Here is a 25009-nt window from a genome sequence, read left to right as displayed (position 1 = left end):
GTATAAAATTATTAAAATTACTTTAAATAGGAATAAATAGATTAATTTTAAATTTGAGATATTTTAATAATTTTATTGAATAAAAGTAATAGTCTAATTTCTAGTGAAACTAAAATTATTCGTAAAATGTTAACTGAAAAAAAATCGATTAATATTTATGGATTTTTTTCAATATAATAAGAAATTAGAGTACAATTCTAAAAATACTTTTAAATAGGAATAAATAAATTAATTTTAAATTTGAAATATTTTAATAATTTTATAGTGTAAAAATTAATAAACTAATTTTTTTAGAAAAAAGAATTATCCAGGGAACACTAATTAAAAAATAAAAATTAATTAAAACAATTATAATAAAAATTTTGTACATATATAATTGAATGAAGATTTGGAGTGGGGGAATGTGCGGTGTTGGCTTCTCCCGACCTGAACTGGTTCACAGCTGTGACCAGTGAGAACATTGGTTGGAGCAGCGGGTCAAATCTAACGGAAACCAGCCAAGACATGGTCCCACTCCCATTCCCACTCATATCCAATCAGAATCGACCACCAATTCACGTTTTAAAAGAATATCTATTTTTTGATTAAGACACTAGTCTTCTTTACTCCATGGTAAAAGTGAATTCTTCCAAGCTTTTTTTTTTTCAAATTTATACAATAAATTGGATCTATTACCTTGAATAGAATGATAAATTTAGAGCTCATTTCCAACATAATATTGAAAAGTTTATAAATGGAATGGAAGATCCCAATAGAAACTTAAAAAGTTTGTGTTTAAAATTAGTATAATATTCCTAAACTAATTTTAAAAAATTAAAAAATATATTTATTTTTTAATTATGTTTAATCGAATATATATTTTTAATTTTAAAAAAATAAATAGTATAATTAAGGTTAATTATTATTGATTAAAATATCACTTATAATTTTTTATACCACTTGAATAGTGAAAATGATTAGTGATCATGACACCACGTGATATAAAATAATATCGTATTAGTCGATTGTTAACTATAAAGGTTTATTTAATTTAAAATAAAGTATAAGGATTTAATAGAAAAAATAGAAAAGTAAGGTGTGATACATAAAGATTTGATGTGTGGCTTCTATTAAACTTCTAAGGATACTGTGGTTTAAGCTTGAAAATTTGTTGGATCAATAATACTTGAACTTGAATCGTTATATAAAAATTTATTTAAAGAAATTTTTAGGGATTATGCTTTTACTCATCATGTTATATTGTTTCGTATTAAATAACATTACCCTTTAATCAACAAGCAAAATATTCTAAGATGCCAAAATTAAAAAAAAAAAGATTTCTCAAGTTTTTCAATAAAAATAAGATTATTAAGAAAAAACAAATGAATGAAAATGATTAGTAATATATAAAATCTATATTTTTATGTGTGAGATATGAAATAATGGAATATAAAAAAATAATTCATATCCAGGTAATTCACATTCTTTGTGAGGCAAGAATCAAATCTCTTTATGTATAGAAATATAAGAAAGATCAATAAATTTCCTTACATGCAAACTCTTGATACTATTATTAATTGTCTTTTTTAAGATCTTTGATCTCACATTTATAGTGCCAAAAATTTCTCCTAAAACTATTATTTTCCACATGAATAAACTAAAATAATTGTTTATGAATAAGAGAAATAAACATAAAATAAATTAAGAATTCCAAAATCGAAATCAAACCCAATTAAAACAAAGAAGATAATAACCAAAAAATTCATTCAATTCCCTGTCAATATGAAAATATTTTACATTTTTAATCTCACAAAGATTATCCCACAATAGAATGATTATGATTGTGAAGAAAAAAAAGAGTCTACTAAAAATATTTTTATTAACACTTTTTACATATTCTTTACAATTTTTTTGAATAAATTTCATTACACCATACAAATTTTAACGAAATTTGATATTACTACTTAATGTAAAAAATATAATTAAAAATTTAAATAATTACACTTTTTTAAAATTTTATTTAAAAAAAGTATTATTTAAAGAAGTGTAATTAAAACTCTAATTTATTATAGATCACAAAACCTAGAAAACAATAATTAATGAAAGAAAATATTTTAGTTCAATTTCTCTTAATATATATAATAATCAGAAATAAAGTAGATAGAATCCTACCTTCAATAATTTAAAAGAAAAAGAAAAGAAATACAACCATGTCCAAAAAATAGATGAAAAGAAGAATGGACAAGCCTACGACCGCCATTTTCAGAACTGTCCACCTCCAAAACCTAGGCCATGGCCATGACCAAAATGAAAAGCATCGTCACCATAGCCAAAACCACCATTTTGATCAGCAAAACCAGTACCCAAACCGCCAGAATTAGCCACCGTAGCCGCCGCGAAAACATCCCCCATCAAGTCGTTAGCCCTCCTAGCCACATTCTTCCTCAACTCCTCCATGGCTTTGATGTACGCCTCAAGTTCTTCTACCCCCATGTTGTCGATGGGCTCATCCCACCAAAACTGTCCCTTCTTTTTCCTCTCTCCCTTCTCTTTTTCAATCTCTTTACTCCGCCTCTTCTTTTCCTCTAGCTTCTCCATTGCCTTCTTGCACTCCTCGTCGAACTCTTCGAAACATGGGGTGCCGTCGCAGCTCGTCTCCGAATCCTCCTCCCCATGCAGAGTGGGGTTTCCGCTGAGATAACGATCCACCACCGCGTCGACGTTGGGGTGACCAAAGCAAAAAGGTTTTCCCTTGGGAGAGAAGACGATGATGCCTATGTTGGCACCACATAAAACGCAGAGCTCGCTGGCTTTCTTGAACAGACCGTTGCGGCGCTTGGAGAAAGTGACTTGGCGGCTGCTCTCGTCTTCCAGTTTCTTTATCTGAATCTTCTGGCGGCCTCTCGTTGCCTTAGCCATTGTAATCAGGACTTGCTCAGAGAATTCGGATGCTTTTCCTTTAATTTCGTAGTGAAACAAATTTAAGCTAGGAGAAACCTTTATAATTGGATTTTTTTTAAGAAAGGAATAAAATAAATAAATAAATAAATTTACCTTTTTTAAAATTTTTAATCATATATGTGGTAAGTTAAACACATATTAGTTTATTGGTAGAATTGATCAATATAAGACATTAATTATTACCCCAAATTTTTTGGACTTTACTTTAAAATGTATCCCTAAATTTAGTAATTAATAATGATTCTCCAATATTTTCTTGATTTCCAAGCTATGTAGTGATCATCTCTATAGTATGGCATTGTAAAGTGGTAGAGGTTGAAATGAGAGGTTTATTGTTCAACTTGTGAAAAGAAAAAAAAAAGTGAATTTCAATTTAATTTGATTTATTTAAATGTGAATTTGAATTCTATAATTCCTTGAAATTAGGAGGAAAATGTGGATTTTATAGTTTAGTGCTTGTTAATTAAGAAAAATTTGCTGCACACATGCCCCAAAGATTTTCTTGTATAAAAAGGGTTTAAGTGCAATTTTTTAAAGTTCACTCTTAATTATATTTAAGTAATACTTTAACACGAAATTATCAAATACAGTGTTCAAACAAGATTTGTTGATACTTAAGAGAACGGTTTTGTTTTGAATTAATACGCGTTTAACAAATATCATATGATTTTATTTATAATAATAAAGTATCATATGTTTTTCTAAAAGAAAGAAAAAAAAAAAGCAATGCTTAAGCCTTATATATTCATGGTGGATCAAGAGAAAACTATGAGGCCAACTAAAGTTCCCTTTGTTTGTTTTTTATGTTAATTTATAAAGATACAATTAAATGAAACATTCCTCAGTGGACCATTATTTTGCAAGCTCATAATTTGTCCTTTAAAGCCATAATTTTGTAGATAAAGAAGAATTAGTACAAAGTTTTTTAACCAGTGAGTTACTAGCTAGCTTGTAACGGCAGTCTAAATGAAAAGATTAAGGAAACTCAAAACAGCCCATCACCATAGCCATAAGCTTGATCAATAATTCTGCAGATGCCATTGTCCTTGTTCTCAAAAGGATTGGCATGTCCGGTACCATTGACTGCTAGAAATTGCCAACGTTTGTGATCAGCAGACTCAAGCAAAACCTTGTTGGCTTGCTTGGCTGCATTCTGCTTTACCTCTTCAAGTGCAATTCTCAGTCGCTCTAACTCATTCAAGCCGAGCTCATCAATGGGAGCCTGCCACCAACACTGGTTCAGCCCGGCTTTCCTAATGTTATCAAGTGCATCTCCCCTCCTTTTCGCGATTTCTAGCTGTTCAAGAAGCTGAGTTAATCGGATGTTAAGCTCGTGGATACTAGCATTTTGATGTGCTTCGAACAGCTGGTGAGCAGTCGAGCTTCGGAGAGGAGGGGTCCGGGTGAGAAGCCGGTCCACGATGGATTCAACTCGAGGATGTCCGAAAGAATAAACCTTCTTGCGAGGGGAGAAGACCATTATCGCAACATCAACCGCACAAAGTGTGCAGAGTTCACTAGCTTTCTTAAAGAGTCCCGTACGACGCTTGGAGAATGTTACTTGTAGATGGTTCTTCTTTGCTATTTTTGCCATTGTGATTCTTTGACGACCCATGTTAGAATTCTTGGTCATGGTGAAGAAATCGAAGGAAGAACTGAAGAAAGAACAGACAGATTAAAGTACCCAAGGATCTGGTTGGATCTGGAAAAGGAGAAACACATGGAGGGTATTTATACAGGTTGTTCCTTTGTATGTTACTAATCAAAGTTAATTATTTTCCCTGTGCTATATCTTCAGTGTATGATTAATCCCTGATTTTGGAGGTTATCAGAATCTTTGGTTTTTATGGGGAATTACTTTGAAACTAAATCTGTATGTATTGGTTTATGAGCAATATGCGTTTGATCTTGGAAGCACATTCATGAGCTTTTAGTTCTTTTGTCAGTTTCAATATCACTTTCTCGCATCGAATCACTCATGATACAAGTTATACTTTCACCCTGATGCAATGTGAAAGTTATTTCCAGGGAAAGGAAAAGATTCAAGTATATTGTAGAAAAGAGAATATCAGAGACGTAACTCTTCACTAAACAAAGGACTCTTAGAATCTTAACGTTTACTAGTCGGTCAATAATTGAGTTTGTCGTTTTAAAGTAAGATCTTAATTTCTATTAATTTGTTGAGTTTGTTTCTTTGAAAATGTGCTTAAAAGGATAAATTCGAAAATTTGCTTTTATAACTTTCAATGTGATTGGAGATTGATTTCATTTTCCAAGCCACTATTGCAATCTCATTCCTTGCAGAGTGCATATTAAGTTCAATAGCCTGATTAGGTTTTCATCCAAATCTCATACCCTTTCATGGATTGAACTAAACAGAAATGACATTCGGCTGAGCCTCTTCACCATCGGAGAACATTCAAATTGTATTGATTTTCTTCTCAGGAAACCCATGATGGTTGGAGGGAAGATGAATGTCAGCCACATGATGAAAGAACCAATTGATTTTCATTGTTGAATATGAATGCATTTAGAATCTAATTAGGCAAGTTTATCATCATAGATATGCACTAAATGAATGCAGACAGGGTAGACAAAATAGTCTCAAAAGAATATTGGCACCGAACACCAAAGATTCAACTTTTCTTGCATTATCAGCACATGCCATTTGTGGATGAAATTGGTGGTAGAATTACAATATATTGTTACATGACAGCAAAGACCATTGATCCTGGGAAAATCCATGTATGGTATATTAATTATAATGTTTTCTGTTTACCTTTTCAGGAGCTTTTTAGCATTGATGTTAATGCTCATCTTTTTATCTAATGATTCAAAGTTGAATTAAGCAGCCGATCATATAGAATAACCTCATTGTAATCATGAGTTAATGTGAATGTCATTGTTTTCGGAGACAAAGATAATACATCTGCAATGTAACACGTGGAATTTATATCTTTCAAGAATCATTAATTTCATACAGACTTCCATACGTAAGAAAGTACAAAATTTTGCACTTAAAATTTGTTAAAAAAATGAAAAATTTATACTTTTTAAAATCTTGTAAATAATTCTGCTAATTATAATATTTTAAGAAAATATAATTACAATCTAACCCTTCGGTTTCATATTGATTGCTAACAAAGTATATATATACAAAATGTCTGACTAAATATACATAAAACAGTAAATGTAAAGATCTATCAAGACGTAATAAAGAGAAAATATTGCCCCAATATAATCAAAGAAAACTAATAGGAAGATGTATGTAGTTTCAAATTGAACATTAAGCAACAACGAAATACATAAACAATTAATAGGCCTCTCAGGTCCATAACCATCCCAGTCTAACAGAGATTACAGTCACACATGAAGAACCAATTACTAGGAGGCAAAATACATAAAACCATACAGGAAACATACACTGTGGCTACAGCTTTTTATTTATTCAACACAAAAGCAACTAGAGTAATCAGAAGAACCCACGTCCGAATCCAGGATTGTATCCCAGAGGGTTCGGATAATTGTATCCTTCAGGATGGTGATTGAATCCTGGAGGAGGAGGCATCATGTTGGGAGCACTGAATCCCTCAGGCATCATGTCGGGAGCACTGTATCCCGCAGGCATCATATTTGCATCGAATACAATATTGTTCTTTGTCTCGTAAGGAATCTCCCCTGAGCTAGAACTCCCCATGAGAAACTGCTGGGTGTTCATCCTCTGCATAAGAAGATGGTTGCCCTGGCTCGCCACGTTCTTTTTCAACTCCTCCATGACAGTTTTCAGTTTCTGGAGTTGTGGCAGGCTAAGTTCCTCGAAAGGGAACGCCCACCAGCAATGGCTTTGGATTGCTTTCCTCATTTGGTTAAGCTCTTCACCACGCTTTTTTGCAGAGTCTAATCGGTTGGCCACCTGATACAAAAAGATTTGTTCATATTGCTTTCAATGATTTAAAGCAAAAAACGTTAAAATCAGTCTTAAAAATCTAATCAAACCTGGGTGAGTTGGATGTTGAGCTCACGGATATTAGCATTACGGTGAGCCTCAATGAGCTGCATAGTTCCTGAAGTTTGCCGAGGGTCGGGCATATTGAGGTAACGATCCGTGACAGCTTCAACTTCAGGATGGCCAAAGGAGAATACCTTGCGGCCAGGTGAGAAGACGATGATTGCAATCTCAGCACCGCAAAGAGTGCAAAGTTCACTAGCCTTTTTGAAAAGACCAGCCCGACGTTTCGAGAAGGTTACTTGGAGATTGCTATCGTTTTTCATTTTCACCATCTCAACCCTTTGGCGACCCTTACTCTGCTTCTTCGCCATCTCTAGGATCAGGCAAACAAAAGAAATTTTCCCAGGGGAGAGACAGTGATGGTGTCCTGAGGAGTAGGAATGATCAGTATATATATAGGCATTAAGGATGAAATATTTAACAGTTTGAGCTGTCCTAATTTACTATGTTTGAGGTGAAATTCTTTCTGTGGTTTGCTTGGATTAAATTATATACTGTTTAGGAAGTTTTGGATTCTCTTCCTGGTTTATATATATGGAATGAACATCCCAAATAATAAAGATGCAATGCTCCTACTCTTCATCAGTTACACCCTTTCTCATTTCACTAAATATCCAACTCAGATTTTTCTGGGAAACTTTTTTCTTGGCCATAATTTCTTGGAAGGGCATGGCATTGGTTGTCATGTTACAATGAGTGAGTAGGTAGTAGTTGCTAAAAAATCATGAAAGAAGCAAATTTTAATTTGTCTGGTGGAATTTCTAAAGAAAGTGAAGATTCAAAATTGTATATGTGCATTGTTGGAATATAAAAACAATGATTATCACATAATACATTCCTACATAAATTTGTTAATGTTGAGTACATATGTTTAATCCGTGCATTAGGACTGTAATTACGTTATAAATTAATGAGTTCTGAACTTTCTAGGTATGGAAAGAGAAAATGAACTCAATAGGCTTCTAGGTATGGATGGAGAGAAAAAAATAAGCTTCCTAAGGTTCTGTAAAATAATGTGTTAAAATTTACATGCTTCTAGCCATTAATGAGGAGTTTGTTTTTGATTTTTTTTTTTCGTCCGGGTAAAATGCACTTGTAGATTTGTTTCTAAAAGAAGGTTGTAGAGCATCCAGGAAACATAAACCATTTGAGACAATTTCATTTTTGGAAAAGAGGCGTTTTTTTAACAATCTATGTAATCAAAATTGAATTGTCTGTTGAATCATAATTATACAAATTAACCACAGATAATTCTCTCTTTTGGGAATAAAAACCTACTGATTCAACCCTACTTGTTCATTAAAAAAATGAAGCCTATCTTTTCAAATTCTCAATTGTTTGGTGAAGTGAGAATTAGGTGTCACGGTCTAAAAGTTCAAACTTGCTTAGGTCCATTAAGCAAGTGAGCAACTTAAGCAAACTAGCAACCTAGGTAGGCTAGCAACCTAAGCAGGTTAGATAGCCCAAACAAGCCAACAGGCCAAATAGAAGGTCTAGCTCATGTACAAGGGTACCTGCACATTTCTAAGAGTGTATAATCTGATTCGAACTCTTATATTTGTTGATTTATTTGAATGTAGATTAAATTAGGATTAGATTGAATATTAACTCTTCAAATTAAATATCTTAACATTATCTCTATCATGTAATCTAATCCTATCTGATAAAGGGGCTATCGGCCTATAAATACCCCTTTCACTTTATTTTTAACACAAAACTTGAGAATAAAAATTGCTTTCATTTCTTTAAAAGCTTTTTTTTTTTTTTTGCTATTTTATGAGTTTTGAGGCTTACTTAATCTTGATTTTTAGAGTTTAAGGTTGTACGAAGTTGAATTAAAATCTTGATATGAAACTATTGGTATTAGAACCAATACGATCAAAGAAAAGGAATGACATTCACAGTTGACCAATCTGCACTTACCTAGGAGTCGAGGGAGACTAGAGGTTTAGCCAAACAAGGTAAGTCTAGCTCGAGGGACATGTTGTCCAATCTTAATGGCTAAGTATCCAAGATGAAGGTGGTCGTGGGAGAGATAAAAGATAGATGTGAGGAGGTTGAAGCCAACATGAAAGAGTTGAGGTTCCAAGATGACGAGCTTGTAGAAGGTTGCAGTTAACCATCAATGAGTCGATAAAGATGCTGAACCATTGAGATGTGACACTAGAGGAGTTGGTTGAGTCACTTTGGCAAGAGGTATGGGGGCTTAGGGACAAGCTTGCCGCACTTAAGGTAACCATAAAAGGTGGTTTGCCAACTGCTCAAATAGGGACTTAATTGAGGGTGTCCAAGTCCAAGGAGTTCCATGGCAAACGAGAAGCCAATGAGGTGAACAACTTCTTATGAAGCTTTATGCAATACTTTAAAGCAATGAGCATCACGGAGGATGCTTTGTGAATTAATTCAATTGCTATGTACTTTGTGTATATAACCTTATTGTGGTGTTGGTGTAGGTGCAATGAGAAAGTCAGTGGAGCAATCATTAGCATTCAAGCAGAGTTCCAGAAGGAGTTTCGGAATCAGTTCTATCTTGAGCATATCAAGGATAAGGCTTAAGGGAAGCTTAAAAGACTAACCTAACAAAGTGAAGTAGGAAAATATTTTAAAAAGTTCTCTAAATTGTGGTTACAAATTAGCAAAAAATGCGTTATTTGCATTTAAGATAACTTGAATCCATAGACAAAGTAAAAGCTTTAACGTAGAAGCGTGTAAGACCTCACGCAAGCTATAGTGGTAACCGAGAGTTTGATTGAAGCCTATTCATCTTGGCCCAAGAAAGATAATGGATTAGATGTAGAGGTTGATAAGAAGTCACCATGCCACCAGACCAAGACAGTCACTAAATGAAAAGGCAAGGAAATGAAACTTGTCAAATGTTTTTTGTGAGAGGAATTGCACTTAATGAAGGACTACCCCATGCGTAAAAAACCTTTAGTTATCATGTTGGACGATGTGGATCCAGGCAATAAAAATGGCAACTAGCATGTAGAGAAACCTAATGAGTGGTCACACCTTGAGAGCCTAGTGTTGCACAAGGAAGAGAAAACCCATTAAACTGTCCATATGGCTCAAGACAAGGGCCAGTGGAGTGGCAAAGAATGTAATCATCCGCGACCAAAGAAGCAACAAACAGTAGTGGAATGTCATAAAGTCCATCAATTACACTCTTTTTCATTTCACTAATATCCAACTTAGATTTTTCTCAGAAGCTCTTTTCTTAGCTATAATTTTTTAGAAGGGCATGGCATTTGTTGTCATGTGACAGTGAATAGGCAATAGTTGCGAAAAAATCATGAAAGAAGCAAATTCCAATTTTAATTTGTTTAGTGGAACTTCTAAAGAAAATGAAGATTGAAAATTGTATATGCACATTGCTAGAATATAAAAACAATAGTGATTATCATGCAATACATTCCTACATAATTTGGTATCTAGGATCTTGAACATGATAAAAATTTTAAAGCTTCATGAATTTGCTAATGTTCGTTACATATGTTTAATCGGTGCATTAAGAATGTAATTACATTATAAATGAGTTTTGAACTTTCTAAGTATGGAAGCAGAAAATGAACTCAATAGGTTTGTAGGCATGGATGGAGAAAATAAGGTTTAGACTAACAGTGACTATCCTAGATTATGGAGTTTGTAAAATAATGTATAGAAATTTGTGTGCTTGTAACCATTAATGGGGTAATGTAAAGTTGATTCTCTACATTATGGATTCCTATTTTCAACCTTTGAATTTGTTTCTGAATCTTTTTTCCCATCTAGGATAAAATGCACTTGTAGATTTGTTTCTAAAAGAAGGGTGTAGGGCACCTAAAATACATAAACCATTTAAGACAATTCCATCTTTGGAAAAGAGACGTTTTTTAACAATTTATGTGGTTAAAACTAAATTGTTTGCTAGACCATATCTATACAGATCAACCACAAATAATTCTCCTTTTTGGGAATAAAAATCTGTTGATTCATTCTTGCTTATTCATTCAAAAAATAAAGTTTGTCTTTTCAAACTTTTAATTGTTTAGGAAAGTAGGAATCAAGTGTCAAATCTCAAGAGTTCAAACTAGCTCAAGTCTGTTAAGCAAGCTAGTAGCCTAAGCGGACTAGCAACTTAGGCAGGCTAACAACCCATGCAAGTCTGACAGCTTAGATAAACCAACAAGTTAAACAGCCTAGCATACCAAACAAAAGCCCAATCCACATACTAGGGTTAGAAATGTTCGCACACCTCTAAGTGTGGCTAATTTGATTTGAATTATTGTATTTACTAATGTATTTGAATATAAATTAGATTAAGATTTGGTTTTGAATATTATATCTTCAAAGTAAATCTCTTAGCATTATATATATCTTTTAATCTAATCTTATTCGATTGGGGGCTATCAACCTATAAATAACCATTTACTTTATTTGTAACACACAACTCAAAAATAAGAATTATTTTCATTTCTCTAAAAGCTCTATCTTCTTTCTTTCTTTTGCTTTTACTATTTTGTGAGTTTTGAGACTTACTTAAACTCAATCTTCAGAGTTTAAGATTACATAAAGTTGGGCTAAAATCTTTCAACACATGGTAATTGGTATCAGAGCCAAGATGATCGAAGAAAAAATGACATCCATAACTGACCAATTCACACTCACCCAAAAGGTGAGGAAAACCAGAGGTCTTGCCAAGCAAGGTAAGTCTAATTCGAGAGACATGGTATCTACTTTTAATGACTAAGTATCTAGGATGATGACAGAAGTGGTCATGGGGGAAATGAAGGACAGATTTAAGGAAGTTGAAGTCAGCATAGATAAGTTGAGGTTTTATGATGAAGACTTTCGTGGATAATTATAGTTAGCCCTTAACAAGTTAGTGGAGCTGTTGAACCATTGAGATGCAACACTAGAGGAAATGGTTGAGTTGCTTTGATAAGAGGTATGGGGGCTCAAGGTTGAGCTCATCATACTCAAGGCAATCATAAAATGTGGTCAATCTTAAAGAGTTTCGAAGCAAACGAGAAGCCAAGGAGGTGGACAACTTCTTGTGAAGCTTAAAGCAATACTTCAAAGCAATGAGTATTATAGATGATGCTTTACAGATCAATTCAGCGCTATATGTTTGGTAGACACATATTTGCTATAGTGGCGACGTAGGTACGATGAGAAGCTTTATGGAGCGACCATTAGCACTTGGGTGGGCAAAGTTTCAAAAGTAGTTTTGTCTTGAAAATACCGAATATGAGGCTCGTGAGAAGCTTAGGAGACTGACCTAACAAGTGAGATAAGATAAAATGTTAAAGAATTCAATGAATTGTTGTTACAGATTAGTGATGTTAGGGAGAAAAAGACATTATTTACATTTATGGATGGCTTAAAACCATGGACAAAGCAATAGCTTTAAAGGAGAGACGTGCAAGACCTTAGACAAGCCATATTGGTAGTTGAGAGTCTGGTTGAGCTTCGCTCATTCCGATCCAAGAAAAAAGGCAACGATGGGGTAAAAACGAATAATGAATTAAAGGAAAAAGCTAACGAAAAGTCACCATGCCACTTGACCAAGGCAATCACCAAGTGGAATAGCAAGGACAGGATCTGTCAACTGTTTATTGTGTGAGGAATTACACTTGACAAGGGATTGCCCCATGTGTAAAAGGCTCCTTATTATCATACTAGATGAGAAAGATCTAAGCAACAAAAGTGGCAACCAATGTATAAAGGGACTCTATGAGTGGTTACACCTAAGGAATCTAGTGTTGCACAAGGAAGAGGAAACCCGTCAAACCATCCATACAGTTTGAGAGAAAGGTTAGTGTAGTGGCAAGGAGTGTCATCATCCGCGACAAGGGAGCTAAGAGCGTGCTTAGATTAGGCAACATCGTGTTGCACCTAAGGGAGTAACAAACGAAAGAAAAATGTCATATGGTCTAAAAGAGACCAAGATTAGTGGAGATGAGATTGCCATAAACGAGAGCTAGAAACGTTAAGAGGCTTAAGACAAGGATGTGAAATCGTCGAGACCTATTAAGCACTTGTGAAACCAAAAGGTTAAGGCAATGGCGAATTGGTCCGCAACAAGTGTTGAAGGAGACAAGGCATTCCAAAGTAGTGTGCGTAAGCCAAAAGCACATAAAATGAGATTATTCAAGGCAAAGTCGTGCGAGAGGACGATCGTGATATAACAGTGCACAAATGACGTCCATTTCTCAAAAACAAAGGTGATATTGCATTAAATGAAGGAAGATGTATAGCCCAAGAGTTTAAACCAGCCCAAGTTCATCAAACAAGTTAACAACCTAACCAACCTAGATAAGCTAGCAGGCTAAACAGCCCAACAAGTCAGACAAAAGGCCCAACCCGCATATAAAAGTAACACACTCTTAAAAATGTTTAATTTAATTTGAATTCTTGAATTCACTGATATATTTAAATATAGATTAAATTAAAATTAAAATTTAATTTAAATATTATCTCTTTAAATTAAATCACTTAAACAATTTTATCTCTATCTTGCAAATTAACTCTATTAGATACGACGGGGCTATCAATGTATAAATACCCTTCACTTTATCAATAGCACACAACTTAAGAATAAGAATTACTTCTATTTCTCTAAAACGCTTTCTTTTGCTTTTGCTATTTTGTGGATTTTAAAACCTATTTAAAGTCGATTTTCATTTTCAGAGTTTTAAGACCACAATAGCTACATTCATACATTCTTTGAGGCACCAATGAATTTCATGATGATAATTCCCAGGAAAAAGATTAATGTAATGACCAGCTGACTGTTGAATTACAAGAAAGCATCATCAGCTGTATTCAATTCTCCAAAAGGAAAGAGCACAAGCTAAATTCTGTCATAGCTCCCGAACATTTCAGATAAATTAAAAATGAACTCTAACCGAATAGCAGAAAATACTTAAACTTGAGACTCATCCATTGATGATAGAACAAAAATATGACATAGGTATAGTTCCACATATACAGCTATAATTTCTCAAATCAAAATTGGACGTATTCCAACTTTCTGTTAAGAATGAAAGAAAAACAGCATACAAGGAACAGATGCTTTATAATCAACCAATGGTGATTAATAGAATGGCTAATGGACAACCTAGTTGGCTTTTCATATAGACAAGCAAATGAAGAAGAAACTATTGGGTCACCAGTGAGAGATCCTTCAACTGTTGGATATCCACTTCGGATGGTGCTCGAGTGAGGGCACATTGAGCAGTAGTTGTCTTTGGGAAAGCAATGACATCTCTGATAGAATTTGCATCTGCTAACAGCATAACCAATCTATCCAAACCATAAGCAATTCCCCCTGAAATAGGAAAAAGGTTAAGCAAATGATTTTTTTCTAAATTAAAAAGTCATAGAACTGTGGCCTAGGCATGCCTAACCGTGTGGAGGAGCACCCATGTCTAAAGCTTCCAGAAGATAGCCAAACTTTGCTTCAGCCTGTAAATGAAGTAACATATAACCACATTATTTGGAACAGTTAAGGATTAAGAACTCAAACAAATCTCTGCTTTTCTAAAATTAGTAAGTATTCTGGTTTATTATGTTCCTTTAGGCCAGTCTCATGGTGGATCAGACTATCAAATTGACACTAGTTAGATAAAAGAACCAACCAAACCCTTGGCCTTTCTTGGCAAGAAAACTCAATAAGAAGATGGTCAACAGACGCAAGATTCCCCAGTTATATGGCACAAAGAATAACCATTAGTATATCTTAGAATAGCCTAAGGTTCTTCTCACCTGTTCAGGAGAGATGCCAACAGTTTCCAATACTTTCTGTTGGACCTCACGTTTAAAAATCCTTAAACTTCCTCCACCAATCTGACAATGACAGAGGCAATAATGCATTCAGTTACGATCTATAAGAGGTGGTCGATGAATTCCTTACCCTTTAGAGCTGCCAGAAAGCAAACAATGTAAATACCTCAACTCCATTGTAAACCATGTCATAAGCAAGGGCACGTGCAGAAGAAAGATCTTCCATATCTTCAGGGTGTGGTGCAGTAAATGGGTGATGCAAGGCCTACAACATAAATACTTTTTCAACAACAGGCAGGTAACAAGAAACAATATAGTATTTAACAAACTAAAACTACCATGTACATTAATTTAACAAGCTAAAGCTTTGCCCAAAAGTTTGTTATGTAAGCACTTATATGCCACCAAATGAAAACAAAGAGAAAAATAGAGAAATGATAAAATCTAAACTTTGAGGTATCTACTGCCTTCCATTTTGATAAAACAGCAAGAATTTATATACCAACAAAAATTAGATCTTGAAACTCAGCCACTTTGTTAGTTCCTTAAGAATAACATAAAATCAGACATTGATACTAATGGCAAAGTATCATACGGATTAATTATAAACTGGACCAAGAGAACCTAAGACAATAATGCTAATTTTTTCTGAAGAATAGAAAATATATCAATTATTTCACTAGAATCACCAAAGACATAACAAGAGCATGAAACAGACCTCAAGTCTCTGTTCCAATTCATTCCACTCAAACATTGGGAAATCAGTCACCCACAAAATTGAATGCCTGGACTGCATTTCAAAATTGAAGAAAAAGCTTTGGTTAGAGAAAATAAGAGAGAAACAACTCTATATATTTCTGATTGAAGGCTGATCAGGAACTTACATAGTTAACCAAACCAAGTTCATGGGCTATGAATACCCTAAGTCGATCTAAGGTTCTGTTAACTGGTGTATGATGGCCCACTGCAAACAAGATCAGATCACCTGGTCCTGCAGAGCATTGTCTCAAAAATTGCTCTCTGTTTGTTGGACCTAAACTAGTTACTAATGCGGGAATTCCCTCAATCTCTCCTGAAAGAATAATAAATCCATCAAAACAAGCTTTAAAATTAAGAAATCAACATTTTCAAATGAGGAAAAGGAAAATCAAAGCTAAATAGAGAATAACACTATTTACCATCATCCAAGACCTTTACGAAGGGTAGACCCTTTGCTCCAGACTTGATTGCTTCATTATAAACATCACCTTTCTTAAGAGCTGTATTTGAAAATTTTTTAGCACCTGATGGCACACATAGTGTTTTGATAATTCCACCATTTTTCAATGTATCTGCAAAGAGCCTGAAGGGAGAGTCTAAGAAGAGATCAGATACCTGCAGCTCCAGTGGGAAGCAAAAGGATGAGCAAATATTAGACAAGGACTGCCAAGTAAATCAGCAAATCTTACACAATATGTGCTTAGTAAATAAGTGAACAAAGATCATTACATTTTTCAACTCAAGATCAAATCTGATGTCTGGTCTATCTGAACCATATCGATCCATTGCCTCAGCATATGTAAGCCTTGGGAAAGGATTGGGTAGCTGGACGCCTTTAATCTCTAGAAAAACCTGCAGCGAATAAGCTTTCTTAACACTCCTACAATGTGCACATACTAAAAAAATACGAAATTCCAATAAATGCATAACATTACTTCCAATGCCTCAGATGGTGAAGGCAATTACATTCACCTACATTCAACGAAAAATGCAGTGACAAAGGCCCTCTGATGAATGCCTCAAGTGTCTACCTAGGCTGTCAATTAGCAAACCTAGCTTGACTAATGGCAGGCCAATGTAAAATGAAGTCAAGCCACTTAGAAAACCCGTAAGCCGAACCCCATGAAGCTTATCTCAAGCTAAGCAGGTTACTACAGAGTTAAACTTGAATACTTTATTTACCAATGGGTACATATATTTGTAATACACAGAACCTTCACCGATGAATAGACTCACATACTTCATAAAATACACTCTATTTTGTTATCACATATGACTTGATGCCAAAGTTCAATGGCTTTCATAATCTGCTTCTTTTTTCCCCAAATTTTAGGTAAAGAAACAACTGTAACTAAATATTTGAGACCCTTATATCCAAAAAAACCAGCAAATATTTATGAATTATTCCTCGTGACAGATTTTTGGAGCTAGGACTCAGTCATCGAAGCATATTGCCCCCAACTCACTAACCTTTCGGATTAAGTCTTCATTAAGCCTCAGCATGTCCTCCAATGGAGTGAAAGCCATTTCCATATCAAGCTGCGTGAACTCAGGCTGTCTATCTGCTCTCAGATCTTCATCTCTAAAACATCTGGAAAAGAAAAAGAATTTATATTGTGGTTATATCCTAGAAGATTCTCGTACTTGGCCTCATCATGGGGGTCGCAAAATGGGAAACCAAAAGGGCCCGAGTAAGCCAGAAAAAATGGAGAAAGCTTATCCAGATAGAGACAATCATTGCAGTAGACTAACATGCTCTGACAACAACTAAAAATTTTACCTTGCTATTTGATAATATTTATCAAAACCAGAAACCATTAACATTTGCTTGAAAAGCTGCGGACTTTGAGGCAAAGCATAGAATGTTCCTGGCTTCAAAATATACATTAGAGTGAATCAGACCTGCTCCATTGTCCCAATGACAGATAAAAATTGAAAACTTGAAAAGTTTAACACTTATTGAGTGAATAAATAACACTTTGGATATGAAGCTTTGTGACATCGCAAAAGTTGTTTCATGCAGTATTAAGGGCATATTATGGAGGTGAACAGCAGCTGAATCATTAATACCTGGATCCTAGAGGGCACCAAATAATCCCGAGCACCTTCTGGAGTAGATCTAGAGAGCATTGGAGTTTCAATCTACCTTATAACCAAGAAAAGGTCAGAATCAACACAGAGACTTAACATGAATCACTAGAAAACGAACTAAAGAAATTATAATTATAAATTATTATAGTAGAACAAATTTCAAAGGGTTATACCTCCACAAAATTATGTACATCCTCCAGATATCGTCGAATGAGTTTCACCACTCTATGACGCAGCATGATGTTGAAATTCATTTGGTGCCGGCGTAAATCAAGGCATCGATATCTATGAACAGGTAAACCAACAATAAACATCAATTCAAATTCCCGGATATATCATAAGGAAAACATCTGTACCAAACTGGAATTGCTTGTGATAATTCAGAAGTTAGAAGCAATACTCCAAAAACAGACTCTAAAACTAATCTAGGGAAGTCATCAGGAACAATGTAGCTGATTCTTCTCTCCATTCATATTATAAAGATAATATCAGTTTATCAGCTAATCAAGTGCATAGCTTTTTAGAACTAAACTCAGACAAGTAAGTTCGAAGCTGGCTACCTTAAACGGATTTCCTCCTTGACAAAATCCTTTGCATCATCCGCACTAGTAACCAAGAATGGTAACTTTGATCTTACAGCATTTAATATCTGCACATGCTCCGCAGCGACCTGGCAGATGTAATGGACATCAAATTAAACACATAGCAATAAAGAATAAATACACAAGCTTAAATATAGTTTTATACCTCTATTGTGCCGGTTTTCATTTTCTTATTAACAGCCTCGCTGGGCCGAGACCGGACAAGACCATCAACAGCAACCACATACTCAAGCCTCAAATCCTTGATAGCTGCATGGGCATCAGGAAACTCATCTGGGAGCGACGTAATCTATAATTCAAAAACACCAAAAGAAATGCTAAAAACCCATTTCAAAAAAAAAATTCTTTCTATATGAAAATTGGAAAAGTTAAGTAAATACCTGGACAATGCCAGTGTGGTCTCTGAGATTAAGAAAGGTGAGCCCACCATGGACCCGGTGGAGAGCGACCCACCCGCAAAGCCGGACCCGGGAACCCACATCTTCACTTGACAAATCACCACAAAAAGCGGTGCGAGATACCCACTGGAGAGAGTCCTTGGAAGGGGCTAGTGGTGCGATGGGTTTGGGAGTTTCAGGGGACAGGGAAGGAGAAGGAGGAGATGGGTGACTGGAATCGGAAACGGAGGAAAGGGTTCGACTGTTCCTCGGAGGTGATTTGGGCAGTAAAACGGAAGGGAAAACAGCGAGGGGTCTGGCTCGAAAGGAGAGGAAAATGAAGGATTTGAGAAGCATAGACATTTTTCTGAGGTTTTCGGGGGTTAGGACAGAACGGGGGCTTTGGCCATTTTGGGAACAGAGAAAGAAGGGTTTAACGGATTGGGTCATCACGTGCGACGCGCGTGGATGATTGCGTAAGATTGCTTTCCGTGCCGTTATATTTGTAAATTTAGCATTTTTAAATTGATATATTTTATTATTTTCTAAAAATAAATAATATAATAAAAATCTCAATAAAAATATTTTATTATTTTACGTCATCAATCAACATGTAACATATAAGATCTTTTGTACGTAATTAATTCAATAATTCTTTACGACAATTAATTTTTTATAATTAATTATGAGTTCTGCTTATTTACAAAATGAAAAATATTAAGTATTACCGTTACAATTAATCAAAATAGTTACTTAAAATATCATAGTAATTAAATTTATCCAAAATAAGTACTTAAAGTATTATATCAATCAAATTTAATAAAAAATTTATTTTTTTATTTTATTCTCTTTTTATTTTTCTTATTTTGAACCAAATATTATGTAAGATTTTTTCTTTTTTCTTTTAACAAAACTTTAATTTCATAAATAGATAATAATTAAACGAGTTAAAAAAAATCTTCTTTGCTAAAAATACATTATAAACATTCTTTTATTAAACCATGTCATCAATCAATACATAACATATAATATCTCCACTCCCTAAATATAAAATTTTGTACATATAATTAATGTACAAGTCTTGTTTATTTACGGAATGTAAAAAATTAAGTATAATTGTTACAATTAATCAAAATAATTACTCAAAATATCACACCGAATAAATTTGATAAAAAAAACACTAATAATATCAAATTGAATAAATTTAATCATAATATCGTTTCAATTTTGGATTGTATTTAAAGTATTATTTTTGTACCAAAATTCTTTTATTTTTCTTTAAAAGTTATGACATGAAAATATAGATGAAAATTGAAATTAAAATTAAAGAAGGAAAAAAATTTGGCCATATAACTTACCATATTCAAAAAGAAAATAAAGATAAATGAAATTCAATATAAAAGAAAATATATTTAATATTCTCGTATTAAACTACGTCATCAATCAATATATAACATATCTAATCCCCACTTACCGGATTTAATATCTTGTGTATGTAATTAATTCCATAATTTTTCAAGATAAAAATACAATAATATCTATTTCTTTATAGAATAAAAAGTATTTAGGTATTACTGTTACTGTTAATAAAAAATAATCAGTTAAATATCATACTTAAATAATTTTCTCATAATACTACTATATTAAACTTTGGATTATGTTTGAATTACTATCTTAATACTTAATTAGAAGTGTAGAAGGAAATAAATTTGGCCATATTAACTTAATCATAATCAAAAAAGGAAATAAGGCTGAATGAAACGACGGCGTTTCGTTCTTTTTAGTTGGTATTTATTAGCTGCGGTGGCAAAGCATCTTCAGTGCCTCTCTTTCTTCTTCTTCCTCTCTCTCTCTCTTTCTCTCTCACACAAATATTCAAATATAAAAAAATAGAAAAAGAAAAAGAAAATAAATTAGTAATTTTATTGGTTGTCTCTTGCAAGCTTCGTTTTCCAATAAAAAGCTTCTTCTTCTTCTTCTGCTCTTTTTCGCCGGCAAAAGGAAGAAGAAAAAGCAATTTTAGCAGGAAATAAAATCGTGTCTTTTTGGTTTTTGATCGATCGATTCAGAATTTTAACGAAATCCCATATCATGAATCATTGTTTACGATCGCTGGATAAAGTTTTTGCTTTGAAAGTTGTCGTTTTTGTTTTTGGGGTTTTGGAGATATTATAAGGAGAATAATAATATTGATTAATAAATAAATTTGGAATTGGTTTGATTGATCGATCGGTCTATGGAGGATTCCACGAGCGGCGGAGAGGAGGATTACTACTATTCGTCCGATCGAGAATCCCTCGATGGGCTCGAGAATGAGGACTCCGATTTCCAGTGGGCCCCTTCCAAGGGTCCCACTACCAAGGTCAAATTCGTTTCTCTCTCGCTTTTTCTTTTTTGGTTTTTTGGGAATTCAAATGGTTGTTTTGATTGTCATTGATTTCTTGATTCTTCGTTGTTGGTTTATTTTTCAGTGTAAAGCTGGTTTTTTTTTTTGGTTTCTTGTGGTTGAATTAGCTGTGGATTACTGCTAGATGGTTAACAAAGGTAGGGTTTTTTTGTTGTTGTTTCCTTTTCTGGGTTTGCGGATTGTGAGCGGATAGAGTAATTTGAAGCAGCGTTGAGGTTGTGTGTGTATGGGCGGGCGTGGTAGCATTAGGTAATTCTCTAATGTCACAAGCGGAGGAGCTGATGACCTACCTGGTCGTTGAATTCGATGAATTTTTTCTACTTAATGTTCATAACCTTGATTGTGTTTTGTTTTAGTCAATGGCATTGCGTGCATTGAAACTTTTTCCCCTTAGAAAATAGGGAATTTTAAACCTTTAATCTTAATGGGAAAACCCCTTAAAGAAGAACATTATACATTGCTTCTATGATTTCTTATCTTTCTCTTTCTTCTGGCCCCTATTTAATACTTAATTTGAAGAATGGGCATGCTTTTTTGTGACCCTTTCTGGCATTATGCAGGTTATTACAAAAGAATCACTTTTAGCTGCACAGGTAAGGATTTATTTCATTTCCTTTCTTTTTTTGTGGGTTTCTGATATGTTTTGTTTCATATGATTGAATTGATTGTTTTGGTTTTCTGGGTAGAGGGAGGATCTACGCAGAGTAATGGACATGCTATCTCTAAGGGAGCACCATGCACGGACTTTACTTATCCATTACCGATGGGATGTTGAGAAGCTGCTTGCGGTGCTTGTGGAGAAGGGAAAAGCAGACTTGTTTGCTGAAGCAGGTGTTTCTGTTGTTGAGTGTGAGGATACTGGATCGCCTTTGTTGTCTTCATCTACAGCAATGTGTGACATATGCATGGAGGAGTTACCTGGTGATACAATGACAAAAATGGCCTGTGGCCATCGCTTTTGCAATGACTGTAAGCACCCTCCTTAGTCTGATTTTTCATATTGAAGCATGTATATATAACATCACCAGTTCACCACATAGCATCAGCATGTCAACAATGCTGAGAACTCTTGAAATTGACCCTTAACAATCAACTCAGAGACACATGAATTTTGATGATGTGTGCACAAAGTTATTGAAGTTGTATCACCTTGTACATTTTAGTATTCTGAGTTGATTTTCCTTCTTCTGGTTTTTAGGTTGGACAGAGCATTTTGTCGTGAAAATAAATGAGGGTCAGAGTAGGCGCATCAGGTGCATGGCACACAAATGCAATGCTATTTGTGATGAAGCTGTTGTTAGAAGTCTAGTTGGTAAAAAGCATCCTGATCTAGCCGAGAAATTTGATCGTTTTCTTCTTGAGTCATACATCGAAGATAATAGGATGGTTAAATGGTGCCCTAGTACTCCTCATTGTGGAAATGCAATACGCGTTGAGGATGATGAATTTTGTGAGGTAGAGTGTTCTTGTGGTCTACAGTTTTGTTTCAGTTGCTTATCAGAAGCACACTCACCGTGTTCATGTATGATGTGGGAGCTTTGGACCAAGAAGTGCCGAGATGAATCAGAAACAGTCAATTGGATCACGGTTCACACAAAGCCTTGTCCAAAGTGTCACAAACCTGTGGAGAAGAATGGTGGATGCAATCTTGTGAGCTGTATCTGTGGACAAGCATTTTGGTGAGGATTTCCTTTTATGTCAATTACAATTTGCAAGGGTTTTGTTGTTGTTATCTCATTGTTGTGACTATTACTCCTCAAAAGTTGTGTGTTTGGTTCTGGCATAAATGTCCATGTCAAATAAAATTTTGAACTTGCATATGTTGCCGCATCAACAGAAGCATAAGTGATTTTTCCCCTCATTCCTTTGTTAATATATTTATTTAATATTTGTTTGGACTAATTACTGGTATTATTTGGCTTGTTCCAAATGATTTACCCACTGCTGAATATGAGTTTCTTGAGATTCTATTTTTTAAGGCTTTTCTTTCTCTGGTCACATCTCGCCCAATTTATTATGATATCTTTTGTTGACTGTGGTTTATATCATGTTTTCTCTCTTTTCCAAATGATACAGCTGGCTGTGTGGTGGCGCTACTGGGCGGGACCATACTTGGTCAAGAATTGCTGGTCACAGCTGTGGTCGCTACAAAGAAGATCGAGAGAAAAAAACTGAGCGAGCAAAGCGAGATCTCTATCGATATATGCACTATCACAACCGTTATAAAGCTCATACAGATTCCTTCAAGCTTGAGAGTAAACTCAAGGAGACTATACTGGAGAAGGTATCAATTTCAGAAGAGAGGGAATCGAGGCTTAGAGATTTCAGCTGGGTAACTAATGGACTCTATAGACTTTTCAGATCAAGGCGGGTTCTTTCATATTCATACCCTTTTGCGTTTTACATGTTTGGAGAAGAATTATTCAAGGATGAGATGACAAATGATGAAAGGGAAATAAAACAGCATCTATTTGAGGATCAGCAGCAGCAACTTGAGGCGAATGTTGAGAAACTCTCTATGTTTTTGGAAGAGCCCTTTGATCAATATACTGATGATAAAGTTATGGAGATACGAATGCAAGTAATCAATCTTTCTGTGATCATCGATACCCTTTGCAAGAAAATGTAAGTATGGGTATTATAAAATACACTACTTGATGTTTATGAGGCTTTTTAAAATTCATGTGCAGAGGCTATCACTTGCAGGTATGAATGCATTGAGAATGATTTATTGGGCTCTCTCCAATGTAATACCCATAATATAGCTCCGTACAAGTCTAAGGGCATCGAAAAAGCATCAGAGCTTGCTGTATGTTGGAACAATAAAGCCAGTACAACCGCTGATACTTGTTTTCCCTCTGATTGTGGCACTAGTGGTATGCTGACTTCACTGTTAGAGATCAACACACACATGCACACGTAGTTTGATGATTATTAAAGCTCATTTATGAGGTGAAGGTTTTACTGACACATTGCAATTTAGGCAAACATGATCGACCTATTAGCCTTGGGAGTGCAGATGACAATGGTTGCCCATCCCAGAAGCGACCTAAAAAGGAGACTTATGGAGGTGCATTCTTTGATCTGAACTTGCCAGCAGAAGTTCTTGACCGGAATTGATATCTGATAGGCTTTTCTTAGATAAGTACAAGTGTACAGATCTAACTCAAGACCCTCCCCTCTTTTTGCCTAATGGGATTTGATGATTTAGGGATTGAGCACCACTCAAATGCTTTATTTTCCTTTCTTAGAATCTTTTTGCTTCCCCCCCCACTCCACATTGGTGCGCCTTTTCTATTCTAGAGATATATCCTTGAAGAGGAATTCTGGAAATTCCATGGTTCTTTATCTTTCAAGGTTGTGTGAACTGAAAATCCACATTACTGTACATAGCCTTATCTTGGGCTTTTGAACATATGTAAATTCTCATCCTCAGACTCTTGGAGTGGTGCAAAGCTCGGTCCTTTTTAAGGTAAATTTAATTGCTTATCTTTGGCTGAATCATGTTTTAGTACCTGTGGAACCTGATCCATCTTAAATTTTTTTCATCTCTGGCAGTGCTCATAACAGCAATTTGGAGAGATCAAACCATGCTCATAAAATGACGTAAAATTATGAAAAAAAAACATTAAACGAGATTCTGAACAGATTCTGCACTGATATCATTTTGTTATTAAATCAAGTTTCTAATAATAAAATTATGAAGAAAAGGCATTAAACAGGGTCTGTTCCTTTAATTTGTAATAATAAAAAAACGACGCCGTTTACGAAACCAAGATCCTACCAGCCGAATTCCGCATACACGACCACCAAAGCGGAAACCAAATTTTCTTCCCTTTCCCGCCAGGAACGATGTCCTCAATATCCATCCCAATCTCCGACAGCCTCAACCCTCCACCCTCCACCCTCCGTCAATGCATCCCACGTCGGACCTCCTCAAACCCCGCCAAAATGCAAAGCAGACAACACTGTTTTTACAATATTTTTATGCAAAACAGAGCCAACGAACGCCACCAATCCTTTTGGGCCGCGTAACAAAAAGAAGAACGAGATTCTT

The 25009-nt window shown here is 34.8% G+C and overlaps 5 protein-coding genes across 7 annotated transcripts; 1 reads left to right on the top strand and 4 right to left on the bottom strand.

The window, feature by feature from the left end:
* LOC18607277 (agamous-like MADS-box protein AGL61) lies at positions 2131-2959 on the bottom strand. The gene has a single exon (XM_007041352.2). It carries the CDS (start codon positions 2896-2898, stop codon positions 2242-2244), a length of 657 nt encoding a protein of 218 aa, XP_007041414.2. The 5' UTR covers positions 2899-2959; the 3' UTR covers positions 2131-2241.
* On the bottom strand, positions 3926-4573 carry LOC18607276 (agamous-like MADS-box protein AGL62). Its single transcript, XM_018114823.1, has one exon. The coding sequence runs from the start codon at positions 4571-4573 to the stop codon at positions 3926-3928; it is 648 nt and encodes a 215-aa protein (XP_017970312.1).
* Positions 6204-7292, bottom strand: LOC18607275 (agamous-like MADS-box protein AGL62). Its single transcript, XM_007041350.2, has 2 exons — positions 6937-7292; positions 6204-6853 (listed from the first exon to the last, which is right to left on the bottom strand). The coding sequence occupies exons 1-2, from the start codon at positions 7258-7260 to the stop codon at positions 6413-6415; spliced, it is 765 nt and encodes a 254-aa protein (XP_007041412.1). The 5' UTR covers positions 7261-7292; the 3' UTR covers positions 6204-6412.
* Positions 13844-18996, bottom strand: LOC18607273 (aspartate--tRNA ligase, chloroplastic/mitochondrial). Its single transcript, XM_007041348.2, has 15 exons — positions 18549-18996; positions 18314-18457; positions 18127-18236; positions 17740-17851; positions 17546-17617; positions 17256-17347; positions 16946-17066; positions 16205-16327; positions 15895-16090; positions 15601-15788; positions 15435-15506; positions 14883-14981; positions 14699-14779; positions 14341-14398; positions 13844-14261 (listed from the first exon to the last, which is right to left on the bottom strand). Exons 1-15 carry the CDS (start codon positions 18993-18995, stop codon positions 14092-14094), a joined length of 2085 nt encoding a protein of 694 aa, XP_007041410.1. The 5' UTR covers position 18996; the 3' UTR covers positions 13844-14091.
* LOC18607272 (probable E3 ubiquitin-protein ligase ARI2) lies at positions 20364-24453 on the top strand. Of its 3 annotated transcripts, none has more exons than XM_018116189.1 (7): positions 20364-20907; positions 21513-21545; positions 21639-21921; positions 22151-22631; positions 23029-23577; positions 23659-23828; positions 23936-24453. In XM_018116189.1, exons 1-7 carry the CDS (start codon positions 20782-20784, stop codon positions 24070-24072), a joined length of 1779 nt encoding a protein of 592 aa, XP_017971678.1. In that variant the 5' UTR covers positions 20364-20781; the 3' UTR covers positions 24073-24453. The 3 variants fall into 3 exon arrangements, with proteins under 3 accessions (XP_017971678.1, XP_017971679.1, XP_017971680.1); XM_018116190.1 differs by lacking the exon at positions 20364-20907 and adding an exon at positions 20941-21089; XM_018116191.1 differs by lacking the exon at positions 20364-20907 and adding an exon at positions 21096-21201.

The sequence above is a fragment of the Theobroma cacao genome, chromosome 2 (assembly GCF_000208745.1).
Source record: "Theobroma cacao cultivar B97-61/B2 chromosome 2, Criollo_cocoa_genome_V2, whole genome shotgun sequence".
NCBI lineage: Eukaryota > Viridiplantae > Streptophyta > Magnoliopsida > Malvales > Malvaceae > Theobroma > Theobroma cacao.
The sequence above is the reverse complement of the archived record's forward strand: the minus strand, read 5'-3'. Positions and strand labels throughout refer to the sequence as shown.